The sequence below is a fragment of the Pteropus medius genome, unplaced genomic scaffold (genome assembly GCF_902729225.1).
Source record: "Pteropus medius unplaced genomic scaffold, Ma_sr-lr_union100, whole genome shotgun sequence".
Lineage (NCBI taxonomy): Eukaryota > Metazoa > Chordata > Mammalia > Chiroptera > Pteropodidae > Pteropus > Pteropus medius.
In genome coordinates, this window is record NW_024350319.1 from 8733709 (window position 1) to 8758449 (window position 24741).

Below are 24741 nucleotides of genomic sequence, written 5' to 3' on the forward strand. Positions count from 1 at the left end.
AGTTTGAGTGAGCTAATAGAGGTACTTCAGGATAAAGTTATATGGTATTCTTCTAGGTAATTTCATTAAAGAGAATTTACTAAGGTTGGAAATTTGGCTGATGGTTCTATGAAGAACTGACACTTCTGGAGCTATCCACAAGTTTCTAAACGTAGCAACAGATAGAGCCTTCGTACATTTATTGACTTTATTGTCTTCAAGTTTTATCTTTAAAGAACAAAATCTTAATAATTGCTGTCACTGGATAAATGACAGTCAAGTATCAAAGTAACTTCTCAGGTCCTAGTCTTTCAGAACATATGCTTTTATCTTCTGAAGTCACTTCCTTGGAAAAAATCACAGATATTTTAATGCTTAAACATTCAATATGGTTGAAGGATTATTCTAGGGCATAGTCCAAAAGGAATATTCAAAAATATCAAAGTGGGGAAAAAAGAAACATAGCTGTTTACTCTGTGTATTTTAAATTTCTGCATAAAAAATCTAACTGAATAAACTAAATCACATCATATCAGTCTCTGGCTTTATGTGCATTAAATAGATGAGAGCAGCAGAGCTGAAAACAGAGATATTTATGTTTTAGTGGTTTGATTGGTGCCTGGGTGAGGAGAGTTTCAGTGTGTGCTGGGAGTGAGGTGGACAAGAGAGTCTATCACAATGTATACCTCTTCAGGCAAGAGTGGAACAACCAAAATTTAAAAAAAAAAAAAAACATGGAAATGATCTAGTGATATTTTGGTCAAAAAATAGGAGAACCATTTAACTACTATCAAGTATAGACTATGATCTCTGCTTTGGATATATATCCTGAAATCCTAATACACACTGACAATAATTACTATAACTGTTTAAGACAAAGTATTAAATGAGTAAAATTTCAGAAAACAATCTAATTTTACAGCTCTAAAAATTACTCACTACTATTTTACACACAACACAATATGACTTTATTAAGCACCTTATAGTTAAATATATCTATGTTGTTCCCCTAGTGTTTTTATAATTGTTCCTTGAACCCATATTATCTATGTATCTTTCATGTTCCAAGACCCATAATAGGAGTTAGAAAAATAAAGATGAGTTAGACATAATTATGATGGTAAAGAGTTCACAGTTTATCAGAGGAAAAGAGCCAGGTAAATAAAACACAAAATGGTAGGTCCTATAGAGAAGATAAGTATGGATCTGTGCGTGTATATAGGTATATAAACACACACACACACACACACACACACAATGGGTATGAAGAACACAGAGCAGAGAAGTGACTGATTATATCTGGGGAAGACAAGAAAGACTTCATAAATGACACAAAAGCTGAGTTTAAATAATAAGATAAAGTTGCCTATGGCATAAGGAATGATAATGTTAGAAAAGAGAACAGAATGTGCAAAAACATGGGAGTTTGACAGACTAGGAATGAGCATGCTATTAAATGTGTTTAGAATACAGGGTGAGTCAAACACCTGGGTGAAGATGAATCTGGGAAATTAAGTTGGGCTAGGTTGTAAATGGTCTTGTAATGATCTACGAGATTTTCACTTTTATCTATGATCACACTGTAGCAGGAAGAAGGCACAATGGGGCACACATGGAAAAGTGCACAAATCATTATGTCCAGTTTGATGAATGACCAGAGTGAACACACTTATGTAACTATAACATTGTCATCTCTTTCCCCATGTTTTTACTGTATTCTATGATCACTAGGGGACAGTAGAAGCTTTTAAGAAACAAGATGACACAAGAGCCAGATAGCAATGACATTCTTAGATATATCAAACACATGTACCCACTCCAGTAGTGTGACTGCATTTTCCCTTACCTTTCAGGAGTGCAAATCTTATGTCTGAAAAATTTAAATTTCCTCCTCTCTTCATATATTTTTTCAGCTCCTCATAAGTACAGTGACCTTTGATGATGATGATGATGATGATGATAACAAACATTATGTGGAAGGGATATGTTAAAAAATAAGAATGATCCCTTAGAAGTCAAGGAAGGACAAATGAGAAAACAGACCATAGAAATAACACTGCATCCACTATAATATGTGATGAGAAGCAAACATACCACAGATGCTGCCCCCACATGAACTGAAGTATATGTTTATAAGGGTACTTTTATTAGTAATTTAATGAATACAGTTAAAATTTACACTCTTATAATTATGTTAACACTGGACATATTTCCAAATATCTTTGCCCCATTTTTACTCTATATGAAGAAGAAAATGGCAGGAACCGAGATCCTAGTCAACCTTTTATTCACAAATATAAATGGGGAACTGAAGAAAGAATTCTAAAAAGATAACATCAGAATAGGGCTGAGGAAAAACATCCGTTTTCACTTACATGAGAATCCAGTACCAAGTTGTTGCATAGTCTTCAAACACTTTCACTCCAATTGCCTTTGCATCAAGGATTTTATTGATACTCCTGAATTCAAAGAAGAAAAAAAAAAATCAATTATTTTTTGACTACCACTAAGCAGAAATGTTCTTGTTATGATAAAAGGGATTTGCAAGCTGCTGTTTAAAGCATATTTTAGAAACCAATTATTAGTAGTGACTCTTTCCTTAGCCCCAATTCATGAGATTCACTTTGGTAAACCTACAAAGGAGATTATATCTACACACAGAGAGAACACGGCTTTCAGGAATGGTGAACAGATTCTTTTCCAACATATGTGACATGCTCTCAATATTGCAATCAGCTTTTAACTTACATAATCCATAGAGTCAAGAATGAACATCATTTTTAATTCACCTTCATAATCCTCTGAGAGCTCTGTAGCAGGAAGAAGGCACAATGGGGCACACATGGAAAAGTGCACAAATCATTATGTCCAGTTTGATGAATGACCAAAGTGAACACACTTATGTAACTATAACACTGTCATCCCTTTCCCCATGTGCCCCAATTACAATACCTCCCCTTTCCCCTAATGTAGCCACAATCTTTTCGTGGTAATAATTTCCTAGTTTTCTTTTTTTAGTTTTACCTCTTATATATGCATCAGAGGGTAGTTTACTTTAGTGACATTTGTTTTTAAATGTTTTTTTATCAATGAAATTGTACTTGTATTATTTATTTTGTGATTTCTTTCACATAACTTTATATTGGTGAAATGCATCCATGTTGCTATTATATTTTAAATATGCAGGAACTGCACTATTCTATTTGAACTGTTAGAGTCTTTCAAGAAAGAGAAATAAAATTTTAGAATATATTTACTTTTCACTTCTAATTCAACAACAGCCATGCAATGACGCTGTCTGTTTATGCTTGGGAATTGCATTTCCCAATAATGTGAAATATTGTGATATGTACAGCCGATAGAAACAGTAAATTCCCTTCATTGTATGTAGAAATTTGATACAGTACTGAAACGGCATTGTCATGGTTGTTTCACCTTTCTTAAGGCCCTTCCCTTCTAAAACATCTGGCAGTTTCATTATTTCAGTCATTTTTTTCTAAATGGTACTTTAAAAAGCATAGGGTGTTTTTGATTTTTTTTACATTTTTACTCAGAAAGTAAATTATATTAAAGTCTTTTAGTACATTTTCTCATGTCTCATTTCTATATCCATTGATAATAAAAGATTTAACCATTTTGGAAAACATGATTGTTCTTTTTAATTATTCTGGTTTTCTCCTTTAGATTCTCTTCTTAATAAACACATACCAAATTCTCTAATCTACAGTGACATATGTGTTACATAATACATAATTCTTCCTGTATGACCATTAACCTGATGGAAGTTTTAGTCTTAAGTACAATAATGGGATGCACCAAAACTGGAAATGAGAATTTTACAAACATACTTTGCAGCTGTCCTGAGTTCTGCAGCATTTCTTGTTCTTCCCTTCCCATCTTCAAACATTGTCTTATTTCCTACTGTCAAAGTGCCATTTATATAGGAGAAGTCAGGGAAACATCTCTGGAGAACTGTAAAAATAAATGGAAATTACAGTAATCACTCTTCTCCTTCCTTTTCTTAAGTTTTCTGTTATTTATAACCAAGTTTTTGCTAGAGGATGTGTAAATTGCTCTGTATAGATAACTGCCCATTACTTGATAATCAGAAGATTTTCTGATTGTTCTAAGACTGACATAGAAAGCAAATATGATCATTATCAGAAGCTACATTCTAAACTTAATTATTTTATACATGGTATACTCATCAAGTAACCATAAATAAGACACACAGCACAGGTTTTAAAAGAATAGTAGTAATGTATCTCTCATGATAAACACATTTTTAAAGAGGCTGCATTTACTTGTATGACTGGATGAGTTTAATTTTGTTATTAAAAAAAAAAAAAGAACTTTAGATACTCCTTCAGTGAAACCATGAAACCATGGAACTTTAGATACTCCTTCAGTGAAACCATGAAACCATGAAAACTTTCATGGTTTCAGTGAATAATTCCTTGGGAAATAAAAACCAGCTCAAACTTCAGGCTAGTATAAGACAACTAAATTTTTACTTGTAAAGTTTTAATGATAATCTGGGTCCTTTCTACTTTTCACTCCACAGAAATTGTTCTCCCAGTAATCCCAATGCCCTCCTAATTTCTAAAAACCTCCAAATATTTTTTTAGTCTTTGCCCTGCTTGAAGACATTAGCTAGCACAGTGCTTGGTACAAGATGGAACTCAGAAAATATTTACTGTCGAATGAGTTAACTTTTCCAACTCTTTGGCTTTGGTGGCTCACACTTTGTAGACTAGCATAATTTCTGAGAAGAGTTAACTCACTGTTCAATCTATGGGCTTATTTTGATTACATAGAATCCTTGCCTCTTTGCACATATGTATTACTAAAAATATTTTTAAACCCCAATTTTAAATGAATTGGAAAAAGAAATCAGACATTGATCATTTTTATATGTTTTCTTATAAGAAGCATGTTGATTCATATAGTTAACTAGGAGCTTCCTAGGTATAATCTAAAACCAGTCCGTGTAAGTGGAAGGTGAGGAGAGACTGAGGGAAAAGGCAGACTTTTGTAGATGGGCAGGTGGCAGGTTTAATAGGCAAGGGAACTTAATTACAAGGCTTGTTTTGGGCAGCTGCAAGATGCGTAGACTCACCTGCCAAATATATAAAAAATATAATATGTAAATATATAACATATTTATATGTTGTGTTCAAACCTGATGAGTCCGTTAATATATCATCTGTTTAAATCACATGAGGACACAAGCAAGTGCCCTCATGGATCTGACCCCCAGTCTAGGTTACTTAGTAAATCAGTAGTTCAGATCGTGGGCCCCTTGGTGAAACAAATAAGTTGTCACTGATTAAATGAGCCACTTCCATGCTGGTGAAACCTCTTGCTAACCCCTCGGGGCACGTGGAGAAACAAGTGAGCATTTGATTGCATAAGCTGGTCTCAAAGGGTGGAAGGCTGGGGAGGGTCATCAATAAAATGTCACCTCTGGTTCGACCCACTAGCTGGACCCGGGCAATTGGAGGCTCCCCACTGCCTCCCCTGTGCTTGGAATGCGCTCTATGCTTGCCTTCCCCAGGCTAGAAGTGGCCCAAGGACACAGCCTTGAGATAGAAATGTGGTGACAAGACTACTGGACTGGGTACGTGGCTGAACTCTGTTAAGGCCTCTACATAAACTGTTAAGATTTGGTACATTGATGCAGAAAACTACTCATTTTGCAGTCACTCAAGACAAGCCTACTAAGTATGTTCCCTCACTTATAAAAATCCGCCTTTTCTTCAGTCTCTCCCTGCCCTCTGTAAGGGAACTGGTTTCAGATTTCACCTGGGAAGCTCCCAAGGAGGTTGAAAGCCAACAAAAGCATCATGGTTTTGCTTGAGTTCATGTAGAGTTTAGATTTGAACATAATAAAGCACCTGATATAGGAAAAGAAGAAATATGTCTTTATAAAACCTTTCCTGACACTTCTGGCTGAAAATGATCTTCTTGTTTACCAATTGCCATTTCTGTAGCATCTATAATATAGCTGATTCCTTCAGTATCCTCCCTATCTTTCTCCTGCTCTTCCCTGACAGCACTGACATAGTAGTCTCTGCCAGCTGCTTCTATTCCCTCATAATCCAATCATATTTCTGCCTCCATCACTCCATAGAAATTGTCCTCCCACTGATCTCAATGCCCTCCTAATTTCCAAAAACCTCCAAATATTTTTTTTAGTCTTTGCCCTGCTTGAAGACATCAGCTGGCACAGTGCTTGGTACAAGGTGGAACTCGGCAAATATTTACTGTCGAACGAGTTAACTTTTCCGAGTCTTCGGCATTGGTGGACAACTCCTGCCTTTTGAAACCCTCTTCTCTTGCCTTACATTTCCAGATTTTCTCCTGCCCTCCCTCTGCCTCTCTGTGCACTCTTTCTCTTTCTACCACTTAAATATGACTGTTCCCACCTCCAGAGTCCCCCAATCTTACTCTACATGTTATTTCTAGGCAGTAACTCATCTAATTTGTTAGCTTTAATTACTAAATACTCATTATATATTTGGAAAATAGAGAAAATATGAAGACAGAGGCAAAACTATATATAGTCCTACCATCCACAGTGAACTATATTAACATTTTGGCGAATTTCCTTTCAATTTTTTTCTCTACAAGAAATTTCTTTATTCTTTCTTTTTTTTTGGAAAGTCATAACCATACAGTACACTCAGTGTTTTCTCTTTTTTCTTTCTTTTAATATTACTTATTTCCTTGTATAAATTCTCTAATGAGTGGATTTTATTAGCTGCATACTCTTCTATTAAATACTATAGCTAATCCTCAACTGGGGGAATTCACACTGATCTCAATGTTTGCCTTGATATCTCCTTCGCTAGACTGTGAGGGGTTATGCTTTATTCGTTTTTGTATCACCAGTGTACATTTTCTATTGTGTGATTTAACCAAACTGTACTTGTAAGAGCAGGGACTATGTCTGATACTTTCACACCTATTATATCTTCAGTGACTAGTGAGTCATTTTTACCTTTTTGCATAAGAATTTGTAACACTGTTCTTGGCAACAGATGCTTGCTGCCTAGGGTTTCCTGGTAAAAGCCATTGCTTGTGGAACCTATGTCTTTGCTTCAGAGTCTTTAACAACCCAGTTCAGAGCGAGGGGAGCCTGCAAGACACTGCCTTCGGTCGTAGCTACTTCCATGGTACCTGACTTTCTACTCAAACTGATGACTATTGCCTCTCTTCCATTGTAAAAGAAACATATACGCATTGTGGAAAAATGGAGAAGTAGAAAAAGAAGAAAAAAGAGAGAAAATGCTCAGTGTTTTACCACCTCCAAAACAACCGCTTAATATTTTGGCATATTTCTTTCCAATCTTTTTCTTTGAATAGTTTCTTTTTGTTTGTTTATTTTATTTTCTACATGCTTGCTATTCTAATGCATATAGAATTTTGCATTTTATTTAACATTATAACATATACACATTACTTATCATATTCAATAATTCTAAAATATTTCATTTAATGAATATATCATAACTTATTTGAGCATTCTCTTGCTCTTGGGCTTTAGAGTGTTGTCTTTTTCTTTCTTTTTTTTAAGGGGGTTATTTCGAATAACACTGTGGTGGACATATTTAAGTTTTTTCTCTGTAGTTAGAATTATATCCATAAGAAAGAAAAATGAATGATTATTTCATTTTCTTCTAAACAGAGTTAAACAAAATTTATAAATTTTAAAGAAATAAAATATTGATTCATTCAGGAGACATATCAGTATTTCAAATTTCAAATTATAAAAACAAATGTGTGTCCTAATCTCACTCCCCAAGCAATTTCTGAATAAAGATAATTTGGCTGAATTCAGGGGTTAGTATGTAAGAGTAGGTTTTTGTGCGTGCTTATGTGTGCTCATAGAGCATCAAACTGGGCTTTCAAAAATCAATTTTTAATCTTTTTTTTGTATGTGTGTTTATGCAACAAAACTCTAATACTCACAGAACCCCAAGGGAAATATCCCTGGCTAGAGTCAGGAGAATGGGCTTTAGCTTTGGCTTTCTTCCTAATTAACTGTGGTATCTTAGGCCAGTCATTCTACTGTTCTTGGCCTCAATTTCATCAACTGTGAAGTAAGGGAACCAAATTCAATGACTTCTTCATAGATTCTGTCTTTCTAAGGTAAAATAATAACCACTTACGAGGTTTGCTTGGAAAAATCACTGTTGGACAATCGTCATCCATTAACATTTGTGAGAGAGTCTAAAATGGAAGGAAGAGTATGTTAACATTTCAAAGGTTATGTGATGACAAATTTTACTCTCAATATAAAAATTTTGTCCTTTAAAAATTAAGTTACATAATAATCTCATTATTCCAAATTATTCCCCTAACAAAAGTAATTGCAAGATTATCATATCCATATACTTGTTTGACAAATTACTCTTAAATGTCCAAACTGTAATTCGATTGAATCAGCAATAATAAAACCAGAATTGCTGAAACCAAAGCATGCCTTTGAAAGCATGTATCCTTATCTTAGTCACATCCTGAGTCCCTAATCCTTAAATTTTCTTCTGGAAAAAACAGCATCTTCTCTAATGTAGAAGTCATTAATATTAATTAACATGAAGCTTTAGAATTCCCTTATAAGACTTAAACCTAGGTAGGGTTTTGGGATTTTTTTAAATGAAAAATTATTAGACTTGATTTGGAAGTAAAATTCTACTTATTACTAAGTAGTCATGGAGCTTCAACACTGCATTAATGAAATGGTGACTGTGAATGACATTAGCATCTAGCTCTTGACAGCAAAAATTCCAACCAAGTAGAGACTTTGTTGGTGTCAGGGAAAAGTTGAAGCTAACTTATCAGACTTAACAATCTTGCATAACACTCCAAGTCTACAAAAGGACGTGCTATAAATGGTGTGTGTTTTGTATATACATGCACATTTGTGCACAGGTTTTAATGAAATGGTATCTTCAGTAATCATTTCATAAAATACTTGGGAGCTTTTCCAGTTACAAATGCTAATATTACACTTGAGATTAAAACAAAAGTTAGATTCTTCTCTAATTTTAAACTTAAACACACATACCTTTTCAGGCTTTGAAAAAGGAGACTTGCAGAACTGGCTAAAGTATGTCCAAGATCTTTTGTCTTTTTTGTACGGAAATTGTGTTTCCACATAAGTTAAAAATTTTTCTGGGCACTTGGAGACACAGATCTGTAATGAAAAGGAGCACAGTGGTGGGAACTATATTGAGTTGAACAAACCAAGAAAGTATCTATAAGGTTAGACTTCTAAATTATTCACTACTCTAAAGAGCAAAGCACAATTTTCCATCTAAGAAATTAAAATCAACTTTCTAATCTTATTGTAAAAAGTGAAAATTCATCTACTAGTTATCAATCTCTACTCCTTGCCCTTTAATGTTGGTGTTCTGTTAAAACAATAAGATGCTATATGATGATGGATTTATGTTTAACTTCTGATTTTGAGATAATAGATCTACCTGCAGCTTGAATCTATTAAGAAATAATAGTTTCCACATACTTTTCACCTAGTTTTATCCAATGGTAATGATTTGCATAACTTTAATACAATATTGCAACCAGGAAATTGATGATGTTATAATCCATTTACCTTATCAAATTTCACCAGTTTTACATGCGTTCATTTGTGTGTGTGTGTGTGTGTGTGTGTGTGTGTGTGTATGCGCACGCGCAGTTCTAGCAATTTTATCACATGTAAATTCATATGACATCTACCATAGGACAATGATAGACTTTTAATAAAGTATTTAAACATATTTTAATAAAATATGAATTTCTGAGTTAGTAAATAAGAGTATAATGTAAGCTGAATTTTGCCTATGTAATTTATACATTTTCAGGATTAGAATCTTTCTTCTTTTCCTATATATGAATAAAATAGTGATTTAAAATGCTCCAAACATTGATAATTTATGCTACTAATAACTATCAGTGCCAGTGAATTCTCAGCAATTCCCAAAACATCATTGGGGTCTTATTACCATAAGAAACAAAATTAGGGCTATTTGTAGTAATCAATCATTATTATAGTCTTTTAGCAACACCAGACACGTGTGGGCAGAGAGGTCACTGATGCAATTATTTTGCATTAATGAACTTTGAGGACCTATTAATGCCAAATAGGATCACTATGCTAGTCTACAGAGTCTGACTGAAATCCAATTAGTAACTCCACAGAGAGGAAACCTGTTTCTTTTATGTGTCACATATACAGCATTTTTATATGTGTAATGTACATTGTATGTATATATACAATTAGTAATTCCACAGAGAGGAATCAGAAAATATACACTCTATTGGTTTTGCTTTTGTTTTTGTAAAAACAAGACGAAACAAAACAAAGATCATATTAAGTTACGAAAGTTGCAGTCAATCCTTGTACATTCTCTCCTCCACTTTCAGTTCCTTGGGAAAGTCTTCTCCACTCTAAATTGTTCCATCTCCCTACTGTACACTTTGCTAACTATTCTCCAGGGCCAGATTCTAGCTCAACCCCCATTGGCAGTTACATAAAAACACTGCTGCTTAGCTGACATTTCTTTCCCATCTTGGGATCATGTTTTTGCTGTACACAGGACATTTGGTGTCAACCCTACAGCCACGGTAGTAGGTGGCTAGCTAAATTGACACCTCAAATCTCATGGTTAATATTCTTTTGCAGTAGCAGCAGTGCAATTCCATCTAGAAGTTTTGACAACCCAACTCCACATTCACACCTCTCTATATATTTTCTCTTTCTCAGTCTCTCATGCATACATATGCATACACACAATCATATACACATAGTCGTACACCTCTAGAAAAATTATTGTATCTATCTACAAAAGCTAAGCACTGTTTAGGGATATTCATAGCATCCAACATGCTCACATTTTTTTTGGAAGAAGGCTAAGTAAGATTAATCAATGCAAATGTCAAAAGTTTACTCTGAATTGAGCTAAACTGGATAAATCTTTTACATATTAGGAGATACCTTACAGACTTAAGACTTTGATAATTTACTAAATGACTTTGAAAGATAACTGAATTAGTTCCCCTATTGGGACATTTAAATGGATTTATAAAGTGAATACTGAAAGTACTAATGCTTTCACAGGCTTTAAATGATGGTAGAAACTCGTGAGTTGAGACCATGATGATTTCTATATTTATAAATATACACACATACAATGTATATTACACATATAAAAATGCTGTATATGTGACACATAAAAGAAAGTAATTAAAATGATAAAAAAAGTGGTTTGTTAAAGAGAAGCACATCAAATTTCATTCCAGATAAAGTGAGCTGTTAAAAAACAATATAGCAACTGCTCTTTACTCTCTCTCTCTATCAGACCAATTTGCTCACTTCAAATAGGGTGCTGATTAGTAGTAATCAACATATAATTAGCTCAAAATGAAGGTCATACTGAGGTTGGTATCCTATTTGATCACATTCTGTCTTTTCAATGCTTGTGACATGTCTGGACCATGCTGGTGGTTAACAAAATCATAATGCATAAAAATATGGCTTGGTAGATAAATTATTCCATGGAAGATTGAAAGTAAGTCTGCATTATTAGCAGCTAAAATATATTCTGACTCAGTTCTGATTCTTTGAGTAATCACAAGGGGCATTTTGAATATAGTTCTTCACTATTATTTTTACTTACATCTTCAATTCATATAGGTTTAACACTCTAATACAAATTAGGATTTGGTGAGTGGAGGAGAGAGTCACATTGAAGGTTAAAACACTACAAGTGCTACGAAAAAAGGATAATCTAGTAAATAATCTATGAAACAACAAAAAAGCATAATGTGCAAGGATTTTGTTTGTTTGTTTCATCATGGGAATGATAGGTTTGTATAATATAGTGAAAAAATTCCTAGACTGGGAGTAAGAAGATATTCACTCATTCATTTATTCATTCAACAAATATTTATTCATTCAACAAATATTTACTCATCACCTTCTCTGAGCCTGTTCTAGGCAATGGGGACACAGTAGTGAACAAAGCAGATAAAAATCCTTGCCCTCAAGCAGTTTATCTTCTAGTAGGAAAGACTGGTAATAACAAATAGGTATAATTGTTTGTTATAAGGTGGTAATAAATACTATGTAGTAAAAAAAAAAAAAAAAAAAAAACTACAAATGAGACTAGAGGATGAAAACTAGCTGGGTAGGATTCCAATTTTAAATAGGAAGTCAGAGAAGTCCTCACTAAAAAGGTAACATTTGAAGAAAAACTTTAAGACTAGTGATCAAGACATAGTCATCTACAGAAAGAATACTGTAGGCAGGGAGAACGGCAAAGTCTAAGACTCTCAGTTAGGAGGTTTCCTGGATCCTCTGAAGACAACAATAGATGGCCAGTATGACCCGAGTGCAGTGATCAGAGGGAGAGTAATAGCATATGTGGTCAGAGAAAAAACAGGAAATTTCTGGAATAAGGATGTGCTTGAGTATGTTGGAAAAGATAAGCACCAGTGGATGGACTGGCCTTAGGATCACAGCAGTTCATGGACAGTAAGAGGGGGAAAGGCTGAATAAATATATGAATATAGGTGACAACAGATAGACAAGTGGATATCAGCATGGGAGCTATTAAAAGCTGCCTTCTGAATGTTTATACTTCCTCGGTGAAATAGGAAGCAAAGTCAGAGGCTGACATGCATTCTGCGAAGGAGGTCTTGGAGGTTTAAAATGAGAGGAAAAAGAGTGAAATTGTTTTCTAGGACAGTAGGCTAGCGAATGAACAAGGGATCTGTCATGTGGTGTGGGACAGCATTAAGGGCCCACTTGAGGTTACTAGTCCTGAATTTAAAGGACTGTTCTGTGTGTTTTCTCTAAGGAAACATAACTGTCTGGGTTCAGGCATGGAATAGGCACAGAGCTACATTTAGCCAGAGATGAGGTTTTGCCAGGGAAGTACAACTAAGTGGGGAGCAGGGGGTGTGCAAAGGATTTGAGGATTTATACAAGGAAGTAATTTTTAAAGAGGGACCACAAAATCTGCATTAGGTAAAGAGGGAGACAAAACATGAGGGGACTAAAGGATACTTTGAAGGGGTTAAGATCAGTGGCTTGTAGGTCCTAGTGGGATAGAAGAATCGTTGGAATGTTAGTGGGACTGACGCGATCGGATAGTGAGATATTTGACATAGAAATTACAAAAGCTGATAATTATTGATACTGACCAGAACAAGATCAAAGATTTGACCCTGGGAGTGGGTGGCTATGATAGAAACCAAGGTCTGTGGTAGAGGTGGTCACAGAACTAAGATGCCAATATCCCAAGCTGGCTTTCGTTTCAGTAAGTAATAAGATATCAAAAGTCTTAGAGGGAAATGAGGAAGAAAGAGCAAAAGCAAAATCTAGGAAAGATCTTTGTGTGTAGTTTACTGGAAGCAAGAAGAAGCGAGTAAATTAGTAGCTACTAAGTTTCTGAGGTAGTTGTACTGCCAAGGAATTTCATGAACTAACTTGAAAAGGCCTTTGACTGTTAAAATAATCTTTGAGGTGCTAAAAGCTTGCACAACAGGAAGAGAGTTTCAAAGCTATATGGCCCCCAAGAGGGCATATTTTCAGTGCTCAGCAATGGTGTGGCCTGGAGACACATGAACAGAAAATAACCTCCCAGGTGATCGAACAATGGACCATGGGACACAATGGATAAGAGAGTTCCTCTAAAGAGCACAGTCCAGGTCAGATAAAGCAGGGTCCCCAATCCCTAGGCCGCAGACCAGCGCTCCGTGGCCTGTTAGGAACCCAGCCGCACAGCAGGAGGTTAATAGTGGGCAAGTGAGGGATGCTTCATCTGTATTTGCAGCTGCTCCCCAACACTAGCATCACCATCTCAGTTCCACCTCAGATCATCAGGCATTAGATTCTCGTAGAAGCACTGGTCCTTGGTGCTGAAAAGGTTGGGGACCGCTGGGATAAAGAACTCTTCTCCGGTGCCATGTACCAGAGACCGTCTATTTATTACTCCTCCTTTTCTGAATGGGAGTTTGCATTCCAATTTCCCTAGCCTCATTCCCTATTGTGTATTTAGTGTCGAGACCTGATATGAAACATGAGACTACGTGCATCATCCATAGACTCTGGGTTAAAGACAGTACTACCTAGGGCTCTAGGTTGTCTCCCTTGGGAAAATGGATGTTCTGGAAGAGAGAGGGTTAGACTATGGAAGACAAAAGTAACTGCTCATTGAAATATGTACCTCTTGCTCCATTTGTTCCATGGCACAGATGAGGCTATTAGGCACACAACTACCTTGCTTGATTCCTTTCTTCTTGCATCTAGATGTGAACATATAAAACTAATGTGTCTGTGGCAAAGGAGTACAAATGCAATGTGTAATACTTCTGATCCAAGGCTTCTAAGAGCAGGGATGCTTTATTTATCTTCTCTTTTCTTCTAGCAGCTGCATACAGATGATGAGGACTTAAGGGATGGCAGAGCCACCAGATGAAAGAAATCTGGAGAAGAGTTATCCACTGACTACAATGCCTTATACTGTTATATGATGAAAAAGAAACTTTATTGTGTTAAGCCACTGAAAAACAGAGGTTTATTAGTTACATTAGTTAGCTTTGCTCTGTGTAATATTTATCTGGAGAAAAAAATATCTCCACTTCTTTAGGCTATAGTTTGTTCATTTACGAAAATAGGTGGTTGGACAAGATAGTCACTGAGGTTCTTTAGTGATCCTAAAATGATTAATCCCTGCTTTGTTTTTCGTTATACATTAACAAACAGGAGCTCATACTCATGTCTTCCCACCTACCGTTAATTCATCAGTAACTGTACACACACAGAACTCATATGGAATTTCTGACTTTCATCCAACAATGTTCAAAATTACTAACAACATCAACAAGGCTTTTTTTTTTTTTTGCTTTACCTGTGTAGTAGGGCACTGTAGGTTTACCATCACAGAGGGACTGGTACAGCTGAACAGGTTAAAATAAAACAAAATGCTCTTATTCCTGTTAAGAAAACAATATAAAATAATCTTTTTAGTGACTGTGGAAATGTTCCATAGATTTCAGAACCTGTACACTTTTAATATAATATGACCTTTAAAAATTGGCTTCATTTTCTCTATATAGTTGCAATACAGTCCCCAACTCCCCTTTAAGCTGCTTAACACTTAAAGCACCTTTTGACAATAGTAAATAGTTGAAATAATTAAATTATCAACACGGGATTGGTTAAATAAAAACTTCTATATCTATAAAATGGAAGACGACATTGCCATTAAAGTAATATTGGAGAAAATGTTTAATGGATGGAGAAAGTCCCAACATATTAATTTTAGGAAACATGTTACTAAAGGGTATTAAGATATGTTTCAATTTTAATTTCATAAAAATGGGTATAACATTATATGCAGAAATAAATTATTATATCTAAATAGTTGAATTATATTTGTTTAGCTTTTTTTTGGTAATTTTATCTTCTAAATCTTCTAAAATAAACATGCGTTCAAATATAGGGGAGTTGGGGGAGGGCGTAGTGGGTAAAGGGGATCAAATATACAGTAGCTGAAGGAAATTGGACTCTGGGTGGTAATCACACAATAGAATATATAGATGTCGAATTATAATGTACACCCCAAAATTATATAATTGTATTAACCAATGTTACCCCAATAAACTTAAAAAAATAAAATGGAAAAAAATAAAAATAAAAATAAAAAATAAAATAAAATAAGCATGCGTTACTTTGGTAATCTATAAAAGATCAATAAATTGAACGACATTTTCTCTCTGTTGAAAATTATGGTCAGTGGCATTGTAATGAAACAGGTTGATATTCATCATCACTAGCATTTATTCTGCCATTTGGCAAACCATGGTTCTCTTTTGAATCTCAATTTCTTCATCAGTGGAATGGAATAATACCAGCTCTACCTACTTCAGAGTGGTGTTGTGAAGACATAAAATAATGTTTAGTGGACTCAAGACAAGTACTTGTCCAACTTTAGTATGTATCAGTAAAACTTGGAGCATTTATTGAAAATCATGATTCCTGACTCCTTTTCAACCCTTGAGAGCCCAAGTCTCTAGATATGAGACTCAGGCATTCACATTTCCACTCCCCATGCTCCCAAGTAGATTCAGATACCTGTGGTCTATAAACCACACTTGAGAGAAGCCCTAAATATTTGAGAAGAATGTTCCTAGTACCTTGTCAAGTCCTTAATTAATTAATGTGACTACATACATAACATAAAACTTATAATAGGCTTTTGAATAATACTTTTCATACTGACTCAGAATCACCAAGGAAAATCCAAATCTAAGGAAAATAAAAATTGCTCCAGAAAAAATGTGGGCTAGACCCTTGCATTACTTCTACCCCCTTGCTGACCCTACTTCAGAAGGAAAAGGTGGGGGGAGAGAGGTGGTTTGGAGACATTGGAGTTTGCAGGATATAATAATCAAAATTTAGAAGATTTTCCATCTCCTCCTCATTGAAAGGGTGATTGTATCTTTCAATTCCAGATTACACAGAGCTCTGAGAGAAACTCATAGAGACTGAGGGTACCTGTAGGAAGGGCAGACCAGTATCTCATTTTCCATTTGGACACCTCTTATGTGGCAGACTTTCTAGTCAGCCTCTGTGCCCATATTAGCAAGGAGAAATGAGGCCCAGAGAGACCCCAGAGAGTCCCCAGAGAGTTGAAAAAAGCCAATGGGATAGGAAGAGGGCAGCACTGAAGTAGCTTATTAGGGAAGAGTGTAGAGTCAAGTAAATGGGCTTGCATTTCCCGTGTGGTACCTCATCTGACAATAAGAGACTGGAGGTGAATCACTGGAGATGAAGTTGAAGGGGCTGGGATCAGGACAAACCAAAGCTGATTTCTCAAATCAAAGAATTATTCAGTGAGGACTTGCCCAGAGAATTTTCGCTTATAGACCATGAGAGAACCAGGTTTTTGCGCTTACCCCAAAGAGGGTGTTGATGGCTAGTTAGTTATGTTTTAGCTGCGGTAGCAATGACCATATGGGACTAGGGAAGTGACTAAGAAAGTGACAGACACTCCACCTTCCATCCCTCACAACACAAAGAAAGAGCTAGAACCAGAAGAGAGAGAAGAGGGAAATAGTAGACCAGGTCCTCTCTCCTACTCTACATTCCCTTGCAGAATTCAAACCTGAGGTGGGGGATTAGAAGAAATGAGATTGAAATTTTAGACTGGACTACATTGACCTTTTAACAACAGAAAGTATCTGGAAAGCTATGAAATCTACCTGAGATGCCAAAGTGAGAAGAGATATATGAAAGGACATTGATAAAGTCAATGATGGGTGGAGCGGGGGGGGGAGAATTTCTCATGTTTGTAGCCCCATCAAATTCAGGTAGCTTAAGGTCTTTAATAAATTCACACATAATATGCACAAGGCTACTTCATGATTTCACAAGAGTCAGCTTGGCTCTTTCATCACCCAAACAGCTATTATCATCCACATAGTCTCATGGTGCATGCCATTCAAATTTGTACCTAAGTAAATGAATAAATTAATGCATGTCATGGGTCACTGGAGTCTCGTAGGAGTAGCTAAAAATGTGAACGGTGAATCAGTAAGTGTCAAGGGTCCCCAAAGGTAAAATTGATTTATAGACTAAGAAATACTACATAAACTCATTATTCACCAGATTATGCTATCCTCAAGGGTAAGATTTATATTTATTCATCTTTATATCCCTACCTTGCCAACACTTAGCCTAGTACTTGGCCCGTTCTAGGTAGTTATCAAATGTTGTGGACTGAACGAGACAAAGTCCAGACTAGGTTTTTCAAAATTTTAGAATCCTTAAAATCCTTAGTTTTTCTATAGTTATTTTATTATAATTTGACTGATATCCTTAAACGTCAGTGGACCTCAGATTCCCTAGGTATAAAGTAGATGGTGATGGTTGCAGTTGAGCAATTTTGTGAGAGCGACTGAAGAAGTACCTCATTATTTAACTGGAATTATATTTCCACCAAGAAACAACAAATAGAAGCAACTGCAAACTGACAGTTTAAGATGATATACTATTCACTTAAGCTCATCTTCTTTCCTGAGACTCATGGAAATAAAAGAATGAAAGTACAAAAAGGAATAAACCTCACCATCCAGCTAAGCATGTGGAGGATGGGATCTGCTCAAAATTACACAAGAGAGTTCAACAATTTCTGGAAGATGGAAAGCATATGAGAGTGTGTTGAGTGAGGAATGAACCAGAGAGGCTAGGAAAAAGGTCGGACACAATTTGCCTGTTAGAAATCATAAGACATGTTGGAATCAGAGTTGAGAGTAACAAATGTGGCCAAAAATGAGTAGATTAATTGAAAGTTTATATACAGATCTATAGTGCAAATCAGTATCTCTGTGCTTCTCTCATACTCATACACTTAGAATTGTAGCATCCAGGAAAAACTGGCAAAAACAGAGGCCTCTTTGGGTGAATGAACCTTCCGGGTATAGCAAGGGCTTTTGTGGGATTTGGCACTTCACATTCATTCATTTTGAAAGCCCATGTCTGACAGCCAGCTTCCCACCAGTTCTGCAGTGAAATCTGACAGCCAGCACAGCCCCATCACCCCACACAGAACAGAGGCCTCACTAGAAAACTGACCTACTAACACAGCAGTAGAGCAAATTCACACAAGGAACTTGGTTCTTCTTTCTGTAGTAAGAGTGGAAGTGTTGCTTCACTTCGATGCCAAATTGATAGAAACCTAAAAGGAAGAGCTTTGTCCTCTTAATGTTTTCTGTTTCCCTATCTGAAGAGCTCATACTGGGGAGATGGGTATTTCAGTCTGTTTGGGTGCTGCATGGGACAGTGTTCAAAGATGTTTTAACACAGCTTTTATAAGCTGAAGTTTTTGTGGTAGCCAGAAGGTGGCATCAAAATCGAGTTCTTGCTTTTTAGCGAAAATCCTGAAGAATTGGAACACCCAAGTTTTCATGAAAGGCAGAAAAAGTTACATATCAACAAAGCACTCCATTTCCCTTGAAAGCTCTGTTTAATTTGTTTTGGCATTTTAAAAAAAACCCAGTGTTTCTCATAGCGTCCTTTTGGTTAGGCATGAATAAACAAAGCAAAAAATGGCCAAACTACATTCCAAATACCGTTACACCATTTCTAAACATGGAATTTAAGCTCAGTTATAAGGAATGTCTTTGAGAGTTGAGAATCAAAGGGTTGCTTTAAGTATATCACGACACTAACAAGTTTAAGTACTTTAATTGTTATAGTCTCACAAGTATTTTCTGAACTAAATTGTTTGGGGTATCTAAATTGCTTACACATCCTGATAAAATGCATTTCATTTGGAATGGAAATACACACACACACACACACACACACACAGACATGCATACATTTATTTTATTTTATTTTTTAATTTAATGATACTTTTTACCAATATATGTTCAAGATTTTCAGGACTACATTAATCATGAAAAAACAATTTGACAGCAACTCTATCAATGTGCAGCCTAAAGAGTGCAGGCTTGGAGGTTAGAACATTCTACTTTTACCATTTAGTAGTCAGTTGTACCTGAACAAGTACTTTAACCTTTCTGAAATTTAATTTTGTAATTTTCTAAATGAGTGGAATAATGATACCCACTTACAGTGTTAATGAGAATCCGGTAAGATCTTTACACTGACCTCCACCTTGGCAGCAAATCACTCTCTTTCTTATCTGTGCTACTCCTTTATTTTCATTCAACAATGAATTTAATGAGCACCTACTACAATGCCAGTGTCGTAGAGGCTGAGGATACTCATATGACTCAATAGCAAAATCAAGTCAAAACAATTTGATTTAAAAATTGGGGCGGAGATGTGAAGTGGCCTAGTCCCATAACCGTGCAGCCATCAAAAATCAGGAGGGCTATCTTGGCCGTGGAGAGCCCCTCCCCAACCCAAACAGTAAGTGGTCCCGGCCTCACACTTGGCTCCCCAGCCCCACACTTGGCTCCCCAGCCCAAGGTTCCAGTGCCAGGAAGAGAAGTCCCCACAACCTCTGGCTGTGAAATCTAATGGGGGTTGCAGCTGAGTGAGACGGAGGGCTGTGGAATTCGCAGATATTTCTCTTAAAGGGTCTGAGCCTGAACTTAATGCTGACGGACTCACTCACTCTGAGTTCCAGCACTGGGGCAGCTCCTCAATGAAGACATTGAGTTGTCCTGCTTCAGGGTGAGGGCTGGAGGGGTGGCTTTCTCTCAGACAGAAGTGCTGGCAGTATCCACTGTTCCTTTGTTGAGCCCTCCCCGCTCCCAGCCTACGGACGCAGGCATCTCCATGTCTGAGTTGCCATCAACCTGGATAACACAGGTCGCTCTGCCCAGGTGAATCCCTGAGACTCCACCTTTCCCTACTTGTGGGCCCACCCAAGCTTCTTCCAGTGGTTTATTCCATACAAATGGCCTGTCTTGACTCTGGCTGTGGACTTTTCTTAAATCTCTCAAAGGCTCACAAAACCCACAGAAGAAGCATCTGGCCTCGGCATACCCTGTACCTCGCACTGAGCAGCCCTAAGCCCTGCATTAGTGGCAGCTGGCTTTGGTTCCTGGCTTGGCCTCTCGAGGCACCTACAAGCCCAGCACAGGTGGCAGCCATCTGTGGATTGCTTGGTGACTCTTACCAGGTGGCCCTGGAGGTGGACAGGCTGTGGCTGAACTTGGCCTGCAGTTGGACCTGTCCCAGGACTGTGCTGATGGGTCCCACAGGACCTACTACGTAAAACCATTCTACTAAGATGGGAGATTTAGGAGTCCTACCTAATACATAGAAACAGACACAGAGAGACAGCCAAATTGGGGAGACAAATAAACATGTCCAACATAAAAGAACAGAACAGAGCTCCAGAAAAAGAATTCAACAAAATGGAGACAAGCAATCTACCAGATGCAGACTTCAAACACCGGTTATCAGGACGCTCAATGAACTTAGGGGAAGAGTAGATGAACTCAGTGAGAACTTTAATGAAGAGATAGAAAACATAAAAATAGAGATGGAAAACATAAAAGGCAATCAGTCAGAAATGAAGACTACAATATCTAAACTGAAGAGTTCATTAGAGGGAGTCAATAGAGTGGAGGAAGAGGAGGATTGAATCAGTGATTTTGAGGGTGGGGTAGCAAAGGACACCCAATCTGAACAGCCACCAGGAAAAAGAATCCCCCCAAAATGAAGAGTTTAAGGAGCTTCTGGGACTACATCAAGTATTACAACATTTGCATCATAAAGATACCAGAAGGAGAAGAGAGAAAGCAAGAAATTGAAAACCTATTTGAATAAATAATGACTGAAAACTTCCCTAATCTGGTGAAGGAAATATACATACAAATCTAGGAAGCTCAGAGATTCCCAAACAAGATGAACCCAAAGAGGCCCACGACAAGACACATCATAATTAAAGTGCCAAAGGTTAAAGACAAAGAGAGAATTTTAAAAGCAGCAAGAGAAGAGTAATTAATTTCCTACAAGGGAGCTCTCATAAGAGTGTCAGCTGATTTCTCAACAGAAGCTTTGCAGGCCAGAAGGGCTTGACACAAAATATTCAAAGTGAGGAAAAGCAAAGACCTACAACCAAGATTACTCTACCCAGCAAAGTTATCATTTAGAATTGAAGGAGAGATAAAGAGCTTGTCAGACAAGAAAAAGCTAAAGGAGTTCATCACCACCAAGCCAGCATTACAGGAAATGTTTAAAGGACTTTAAGAAGTCTTAAAGACTTCTTCTTTAAGAAGAAAAATATATATTAAAAAAATATAAATAAAGAATGGCAACAACTACACATCTATCAATAAGTCCTTCAAATGAAAAAGAATTAAATGCTCCAATCAAAAGATAGGGTGGCTGAATGGATAAGAAAACAAAACCTTTACATAGGCTGCCTACAAGAGACTCACTTCAGATTAAAAGACACACACAGATGGAAAGTAAAGAGATAGGAAAAGATATTTCACGATGGACCTAGAGAATATTGTGCTGAATGGAGTAAGTCAAGTAGAGAAAGACAAATGCCATGTGATTTCATGTACAGATGGAATCTAAGGAACAAAACAAACAAACAAAAAATCCCAGAAACAAACTCATAGATACAGAGAACATTTTGAGGGTTACTGGATAGGAAGGAGTTTGGCGGGGAGAGGTCAGTGAAAAAGGCGGGAGGGATTAAGTACAAACTGGTAGTTACAAAATAATCATAGAGATATAAAGTATAGTATAAAGAGTATAATCAATAATATTATAATAACTATGTACAGTGTCAGAGGGGACTAGATTTATTGGGGTGACCACTTCATGAGTTATATAGATGTCTAATCACTGTGTTGGACACCTGAAACAAATATAATATTGTTTGCCAACTATAATTAAAAATAAAAATAAAAAATATTAAAAATCCACTGTTCCTTTAAAAAAAATTTTTCTAAGATCGCATTGGCTATTTAGGGATTTTTGTGATTCCATACGTCTCTTAAGTTTTTTTTTTTCTATTTCAGTGAAAAGCATTGGTTCTCTATGATAATTCTAGTCTGTGAATTTGTTAACCCTCTCCCGAATTTAGTTTTTTAATCTGTATATCTAGAATAATAAGTTCCAAAGTTATGAGCGGGCAACACGGGACACTTGCAAGTGTTTTGAGCCTTGTTTGCTGTTGTTCTTAGTGGTAGAAGGGGCTGCTTATAAACTGTTTCTAGGGAAAGGGGGAAGGAAGACCTCCATCAGGAATTTCAGTCTTGTCAAGGAGTCTAGAAGGATTAACGTAAAGTGATTTCTAACATGGAAGCAACCAAAGTGTCCTACAATAGATGATTGGATAAAGAAGCTGTGGTACATATATACAATGGAATATTACTCAGCCATAAGAAGAGATGAAATACTGCCATTTGCGACAACATGGACGGACCTCGAGATAATCATGCTAAGTGAAATAAGCCAGACAGAAAAAGTTGAAAATCACATGATATCACTTATATGTGGGATATAAATCTAAAAGCAACAAATGAACAGGACAAACAAACAGAGACTCTTGGACATGGACAATAGACTAGTGGTTACTAGAGGGTAGGGGAGAGGGGAAGGAGGTGGTAGATGGGGTAAAAGGGGTCAAATATGTGGTGACAGAAAGAAATTTAACTATGGGAGGTGAACACACAGTGCAAATATATATATACCTTAATGTTAACATGTATAGCTGAAACTTATTGGATTTCATTAACCAATGTCTCCATAAAAAAGTAACAAATAAATTTAAAAAATAAAATAAAATGAAATAAAATAAAAGTGATTTCTAGGTTCTAGCTTAAACAGTAATATCAGACAAAGCAAAGGTGGTTATACTCACTCAGTGGGAGTGCCCTTCTGGCCACAGAAGTGGCCTTGGCTATCTGTAGGAAAAGCCACTTTCCTGGGGTCGCCATGTACCCAGGCTGCAGGGACGAGAAAGGACAAAAACTCTATTAGCAACAACTGGTTAAAAGTAGTTTGATTTTAGAAATTAGAATGCACCACTGCAACATGCTAACCTCTCCCTTCATCAGAGAAGATTATTGATTTTCTGCAAAGAGTAATTTCTTAATGAAAAGTAGAATAAAATATGGATGAATTGGTCAGAAAGCACATTTCTCTTATTCTCTCAGAATTCATCTGGGTTCAAGCCAAAACATGAGGTAATGCACTTAGAAAATGATATTTATTAAAATGTGAATTAGAGGGCACACTACAAAAGCTCAGTTGGCTAGAAGTCATTTTCCCTAAGGCTCAAAACTAAATGACTTCATAGCAGAGCTAATAAATTTACAATAAATAATATGATGTAATTCTTTTGGGTTATACATAAATGAAAACCCTTTAAAAATTCAAGGAATGAAACTAGAGTGCTCAATTCAAATTGACTAGTTTTTTTTCTAATCTCATGTGACATTTAAAAAGGCAAACAGTAGCAACTTCACAGGCAATACATAATAAAGATTTACTGTACATCCTGTCTGATAATCTCAAACTTTACGATAAATATCATGTTCTCAAACTTCATGAAAACTGAAGACTCCACCTCATATAAGCTCATCACCCTTATTTTCCAAGAATTACAAAGTTGATTTGACAGGTAGACTATAGAATCACAGAAAGTAACATACATTAACTAAATTGGGTAATACTCCCTAATTCTAATTGAAAATTTCTAACTTCTCCAATTTAATTAATGAAGATCCTGAAAATCTAGGAAATGCATTGGTTGTCTAATACTTGCCTCTGCATATGGAAAACATATCTTTGTCCTTTGCTTCCTTTAACATTTGCCCAGCTATCTCCTTATCCACATTTATTGGATTTGACAGTTCATGTTATAATTCGATAACCCTTATGTATACAGCCACTGTGACTTGGGAAGATAAAAAAAAAAATCAATTCTGAATGAGAATTTTAATATGGCAGAGAAATTTTTCTCAGTAACTTTTCTCATCCATCCAAGCCTTTTCTTTTAGAATGTAAGTACTCGGAAAAGTCGCCTTTGTCTAATTGTTTCTCCAATGTCATAGAAGCCAAATCTGTTTCATCTTCTAATACCTTCTTATAAAATCTGACTCATTTGGGCAGCTTTTCACTACCTTATCTTTCCATTTTTATTTCCCAGAATAAATAGAGAGGACTGTAAATAAGGGATTTAAATGGCATCTAAGTGTTCAATGTGCAATGTCTCCAGACACTATTTTATTAAATTATGT

General features: G+C 36.3%; 1 protein-coding gene across 1 annotated transcript in view; it reads right to left on the minus strand.

The window, feature by feature from the left end:
- Positions 1–24741, minus strand: part of SLC44A5 (solute carrier family 44 member 5) — a 116901-nt gene that overhangs the window by 40316 nt on the left and 51844 nt on the right. Inside the window, exons 4-9 of the mRNA XM_039838462.1 lie at positions 23361–23445; positions 14904–14988; positions 9053–9181; positions 8154–8214; positions 3828–3951; positions 2355–2438 (exon numbers count right to left, since the gene is read on the minus strand). Of these exons, the coding sequence (XP_039694396.1) occupies positions 2355–2438; positions 3828–3951; positions 8154–8214; positions 9053–9181; positions 14904–14988; positions 23361–23445 (568 nt within the window). The remainder of the gene's footprint in view (positions 1–2354; positions 2439–3827; positions 3952–8153; positions 8215–9052; positions 9182–14903; positions 14989–23360; positions 23446–24741) is intronic.